Source organism: Kogia breviceps, chromosome 15 (assembly GCF_026419965.1).
Source record: "Kogia breviceps isolate mKogBre1 chromosome 15, mKogBre1 haplotype 1, whole genome shotgun sequence".
NCBI lineage: Eukaryota > Metazoa > Chordata > Mammalia > Artiodactyla > Physeteridae > Kogia > Kogia breviceps.
This window is the reverse complement of record NC_081324.1, coordinates 65,718,337-65,724,710: the sequence shown is the minus strand read 5'-3', so window position 1 is coordinate 65,724,710 and position 6,374 is coordinate 65,718,337. Positions and strand designations below refer to the sequence as shown.

At 49.6% G+C, this 6,374-nt stretch overlaps 1 gene segment (V, D, J or C); it reads left to right on the top strand.

Moving 5' to 3' along the window:
- Window positions 1–3,357: 3,357 nt before the first annotated feature.
- LOC136792657 (immunoglobulin lambda variable 4-3-like) lies at window positions 3,358–5,071 on the top strand. The segment is given in 3 exon segments: window positions 3,358–3,433; window positions 3,547–3,932; window positions 4,928–5,071. Coding segments are annotated over 3 exon segments (576 nt in total).
- Window positions 5,072–6,374: the final 1,303 nt, after the last annotated feature.

The window sequence follows — 6,374 nt, the reverse complement described above, 5'->3', positions numbered from 1 at the left end:
GCAGTGACAGTTCTGGACTCGTTCCTCAAGATCTGAGCCCCCCAGGCTGCCCCTCCTCCCGGCCCTCCAGGCAGGCTCTGCACAGCGGGTCAGGAGTGATTATGGACTGGCAGGACCAGGCTGTCTCAGTGTCTGGGCTGCAGTGTTGACTTGAGGAAATAAGGCCCAAATGAAGGACAGGCAGAGAGGGCGGAGGCCCAGGGCTAGTGGAGACCAGATGTCCACGTGGTGCTGACTGACCACTCATCAGCCCAAATCTCTTGGATGGATGTCCAGAACCACCCAGCTCGTCAGAGCTCTGGAACCTCCAGGATCCTGTGACAACCTGGGACACCAAACAAGGCAAAGCAGCACAGTGGACAGAGTGGGGACTCCCACGTCCCTCCTCCGGGCTCACCCACTCATCCCACCCATGCTGGAGCCCCAGGCAGCTCCCAGCTGTGCCCTCCCTGGGGAGGGCTGTCGTTGTAGAGACCGTCCCCCAACGGTCAGGTCCCATGGAGCCATCTAAAAAAGGGTAAAAGCAAGTACAGAAAGGATTTAACTTGACCAAGTACCTTGGTTGAAACAAAAAAATAAGAAAGAAAGAACACAGGGAGAAACAAAATATCTCATACCTAACAAGGAAAGATTCACAATACCTGAATATCAAAAAATCCTGTAAGGAATCAGAAAAATAAGAGTCAGAATAAGTACAAAAATCAGTGAATCCAAACTTGCCCTGTATGGCCCAGATGATGTATTTGATAGACAAGGACACAAAAGCAACTTTCATAGTTATAGTCCATTTGTTCTTGAGGTTGAGGAAAGATTGAACATGTTACATGGAGACACAGAGTGTTAAAAACATGATCCACTTTGAATTTCTGCAAATGAAAACTACAACATCTGAGAATAAAATAAACTGGATGAGACTGAGAGCACATAGATGCTGCAGAGGAAGATCAGTGAACTTGATGAAATAGCAGTAGAAACGATTCAAAATCAAACACAGACCACCCCCCAAAAAAATGATGAGAGAGATCATCCCCTGCCCAAAACCCACCCGTGTGGCCTGAGAAAAAGTCTCCTCTTAACAAATTTTGCCCATCATTCCAGGGTCTAGAGTCTGACACAAGCTCAGTTTGATGAGTTTAGGACAGTTAAGCTCCAGACCCAAGTGGCCTTAGAAAGACTAAGGAGGCCAGCAGGAGGGGGTGAGGGTGTCCACGGTGACCTGGAACAGAGCCCCTGAGAGCTGGTGGGCGCACTGAAGGGGTTTAGGGGGCCCTCAATCCAGTATGAACTCACCTTAAGTAATTACATCTGAATGGACCCTATTTCCAAATAAGGTCCCCCTCTTGGGCACTGGTGGTTAGGACTTCAACTGGCAATTGTTAGAGGTCCTACAATACATTTGTGTATTTTGGTGTGGCCAGAAAATTGTGTCAGTGGCAAATCCCAAACCCAAGACTTTTCCCTTCCATCCCATTCCTACATCCACTATTCCACTGTCTCTGCTTTCTATTAAGTATATGGATAAGGATTAAGGATATTCATAGATGGAAGAGGAGTAGATATTCATGTGTGCTTAATACATATCAAGACCCATCCACGTTCTTCCTACTTATTAACTTGTTTAATCACAAATAATCAATGAACAAGCATCCCCATTATATCTCATCTTACAGATGCGGAAGCTGAGGCATGAAGGGCAGAGCAACTTGTTTCAAGTCAGAACTGGAACGGGGCAGACCCAGCAGCAAAGAGGTCCTTCCGCCCGAGCTCCTGGACTTCCCCACCTTCCTGTGGCCTCTCGTCGTGCTTCCAAAGCTAAGACATGGCCTTTCCTGAATGTGCTAGAAAGTTCTCTCTCCTATTTCAGACACAGATGACTGATAATGTGACTTTGCAGTGCTGCCCTATCCGTTACATACACTATTTCGACCACATATGTAATTTTAAATTATCCAGTAAACACTTTTTCAAAAATGAGGAGAAACCGATGCAGTTAGTTTCCATAATAGGTTTTGCTTAACTGAATTACTTGAAAATATCATTTTAATATGAATTAAATATAAAAATATTGATACATTCTACACTACACTATCCTAAATCTTTGAAATGTGCTGGTATTTCACATGTACAGCACATGTCACTGGGACCACCCACATTGCATGTTCAGCAGCCTAGCCTCATTGGCTTGTGGCCACCATGTTGGACAGAGCAGGTGAGATGGATGAGGTTTCCTTGGGGTAACCGCGCCTGTAGTACATATGCATCACACCAAGAGGTCATGGAGGGTCTCAAGTCCAGGGTCGTTGCTGGAGAGGAACTGCTGATCCATTTTCGACCGAGACCAGGGATATTGAGGGTACCCCAAAATGAGGAGATTTAATACATGTATCCGTGTGACTTCTTTCTCAAAGGCAAGATAGTAAATACAACTACAATTTTAAAGGTGGTTCTGAATCGTTAAACACATTTTTATTATAGTCTGTGAAATGAATGACAATAGTCTGTACATTTTTCAGTAAATAGTGTCTCATCATCCCTTTCAGTAGGGAGATCATTTCCATAAACCCCACAAGTCATAAAGTTATATTTTGTGAATAGATCTGGATGGAAAGGTGAACCATCAGGAATATTTTATTGACATTGCATACGGATCACCTGAATACAGAAGAGAGGGTGGTGACAGGAGGGGCTCAGGAGGCCTGGAGTAGCAATGGAGGAAACTATGGGGGGGTTTCAGGGGGCAGGGTGGGGAGGGGGCTGAAAGGTCAGGCTCTGAAGTCAATCCCTCAGATGGAATCTTGACCCATGCATCCCTGTCTGGGGGAATCTGGGAGAATCCTTTACCCTCCCAATTATTGCTCTTCCTCATTAGACTGGGGAAGCGGTTGTGCCTTCAGCAGAGGTCGCTGTGGGATTATTATGATGCCAGGTGAGGTGCTGCAGGAAATTCACCAAGGTTCTGGAATAGACTGGGGGCTCAAAAGTTGTCGTTCTATTAAAGTAGCTACATGTGTAGGAAGACGTCCATCCTGGGGGCAGCAGGGGGCACTGTGGGTCCTGGCTGGGACCCTCATAGGTCCAAGTCCCCTGGGGAGGGCTCAAGTGCAAATGGCATGACTGGCGCTGCCTTGAAGACACTTCTCTTGAGGAGAGTAAATCTCTCTGAAACCCACACGTGGCCCTTCTTCTGACCCCAGGGAGTCCCCAGCGTGAGGCCCCTGTGCTCAGGGCTCAACCAGGAGCTGAGACACAGGATGGGGAGGGAGGAGTAGATTTGCATTCACTGCTCCTCCCTTTTCAAGCTGCAAGGGGAGAGGATAAGACGGAGACCTGGAGAGGCCAGTGCAGCTGGGCAACCTCAGTGCAGAGCTCGCAGAAGGACCTCTCACCATGACTTGGGTGCCCTTCTACCTCCTGCCCCTCCTGTTCAACACAGGTCAGAGTGGCCCAGGGACTCGGGGACCTCCCAGTCCCTCCCTCCAGAACAGCCCTCAGGGTCACCTGCCCAGTGTCAGGGCCATCAGCCAACCCTTGTATTTCTGTCTGCAGGTATCTGTGCTGTGCCTGTGCTGACCCAGACCCCGTCCGCATCTTCTTCCATGGGAGGCTCGGCCAAGCTCACCTGCACCCTGAGCAGTGAGCACAGCACATACTACATTGAGTGGTATCAACAGAGAGTAGGGCAGGCCCCTAGGTTTCTGATGAAGCTGACCAGTGATGGAAGCGTAACCAAGGGGGACGGGATTCCGGACCGCTTCTCAGGCTCCAGCTCTGGGGCTGACCGCTACCTGACCATCGCCAACATCCAGGCTGAGGACGAGACTGCATATATCTGTGGTGTCAATTATAAAACTGATGGCCAATATGGATACCACAGAGACACAGACAAAGGGGAAGAGAGGCAAAAACCTCCCTCCCATGCCCCCCGTCCCACGGCACCAGGGCGAGCTGCTCCCTGTCTGTCCCCGGAGTCCTGACCTTTGAGTCTTCCCCTTGCAAACCCCTCACCCCCAACCTCTCCCCAAGTCTCCCCCAGGGAGAGGCAGACACACGTTAAAATTTAGGTGGTTTTGACGAGATGGGATTCTGGTTCCTCCTCACAGGCCTGTGTGGACAATGCTGGGAGAGACCAGCCCAGCCCAGGGCAGAACAGGACACTGGGGAAGGGCTGAGCTGAGCTGACCTGTCCCCAGTAGCTCCCAGGCCCTGTGCTGCAGGTCTCTCAGGGAAGGAACATGGATCTTGGCATCCAGAGGCGACATGCAGGTCATGGTACCAAGTGTCCTGACTTGGGTGCCCCGGGTGCAGAGCAGGACCCTGGCCAGCACTGAGGGCTCAGCAGGAAGCACTGGTCATCTGGGGAGGGAGGATGGGAACCCTGACCCCATGGTGGGTGCAGAACTGGGTCCTTAGGGAGTCAGGGAGCCGTGAGGGGGTCTGTGGCAGTACAGACTTGGAGCTCGGCCCAAGCTTCTTCTGCTGGGAAGTGTCTCAGCTTTGGTGCCAAGAATGGCTCCCCATTCACCCACAGGACATTCTAGGGACCGGCCAGCACAATGTCCACTGGGACAGCAGCAGGCTTGGGGAATGGGGATGCTGAGTGGGAGAATATGGTCCCCTTACCCCAGTCGGACCCCCAGTGACTGAGGCCTGAGAGGGAAAGTCCAGGAGCTGCCCGTGGCCTGGAGGAGTCCATGGGGGCAGGACAGGAGGAGGCGGCTGGTCTCCTGGGGAAGGATGGAGAGGGGGCCTGGGGGCAGGACTGGACAGGACATCAGGACTCCGTCCTGTAGTGACCTCTGTCCCTGACTCTACCAGGACTCACAGGGACACGGGGCCCTCTCCTGTCACCCCAAGCCAGAAAGGGTTATTCTCTCCAAGGGTTTGCTGTGACTTTGTCCTAAACAAGGCCTCCTGCAGGTCCCTCTAGTGGGGAGTGTCCTGCCCCCCTTACACTGTAGGAAAGGGAGCCAGGAGGATGGCAGTGAGTAGACCCATCCCCATGCGGGTCCCACCACATCCACACGCCCCGGGGCCTGTGCTGCTAAGAAGTGAAGACGGCAGGAGCCTGTGACGGACACACAGAGGGACAGACGGCAGGATGTGAGGACAAGGATGGAAAAGGGGAAGACGATGAGACCATGCCCTGCTGTGCTTAGATAACGACCCACCAGGGAGGGTTCTGTCCCATGGACTCGATCAGAGAGAGATGGACACCCATTCGAGGGCATCTCTCTGGTCAAGGTCATAATCGGGTCAGGGTCTGGGTGAGAACACTGTCATCCTGTCTGTGAAAGTGACTGATGAACAGGGTGGAGGACGGTATCTCCTCCCAGGTTGGTCCGCACCTGTGGACATAGGATTAGTGACCTTATAAGAAGAGACCAGAAACACACCCCCAACCCCAAGTGAGCCACTGACACAGACCTTCTAAGGACAGAGCCAGAAAGTGCCTTCAGGGAGCCGGGAGAGAGCTTGCACTAAAAACAATATTAGGGCATCTTGATCACAGACTTCTGACCTCCAGAACCATGGAAAATAAATTTGTGGTGTTTAAGCAACATGTGGGTGGTATTTTTCCATGGCTGCCTGAGCTGACTAAGACAGGAGCTGGGAACACTTGCATGTACGTGTTTATGGGAGCATTAGTCCTCATTTCTCTGAAATAAAATCCCAAAGGTACAGTTCCTTGATTGTACAGTAATTGCGTGTTTAGTTTCATAGTAGCTGCAAAGCTGTTTTCTAGGGTGGCTGTACCACTGTATAGTCCTACCAGCAACACCTGAGCGACTAGCCCCTCAGCTGTGCAGCCGGCGTTGCTTTTGCCACTGTTTTTTACTTTAGCCCACCTGCTTCATTCTGACTGGTGTTTAGGGGCAACTCTTTAGGGTGTGATTGACATTCCCCTAACGACTCATGGGGACCATCTTCCCATGTGCTCATCTGACCTCTGTACAGTCCCGAAAAAATGTCTGTTCACATCATTTCCCAAATTCCACTTGGATTTTACTTGTTTTGTTTAGTGATTAATTTTGACAAATTTTTTAATGTATATACAAGTGTTTTGATGAATATGTGAGTAGAAAGTATTTTCTCCCACTTTACTGGATTTTTCAACTCCATAAAAAGGACTTTTATAGAACAAATGCTTTTCATTCTAATACATTTCAATTTCTGTTCTTCCTTTTACAAATCATGCATGTGTTGTCAAGACCAAGAATACTTGCCTAGGTCTAGATAAGGAAGACATTTTTCCTTCTTTGTTTTAAACATCAACTGAAAAAGAATATGTATGTTGATTTGAATCACTTTGCTGTGTACCTAAAACTAAAACAACATTGTAAATCAACTATACTTCAAAAATTAAAAAAAAAAAA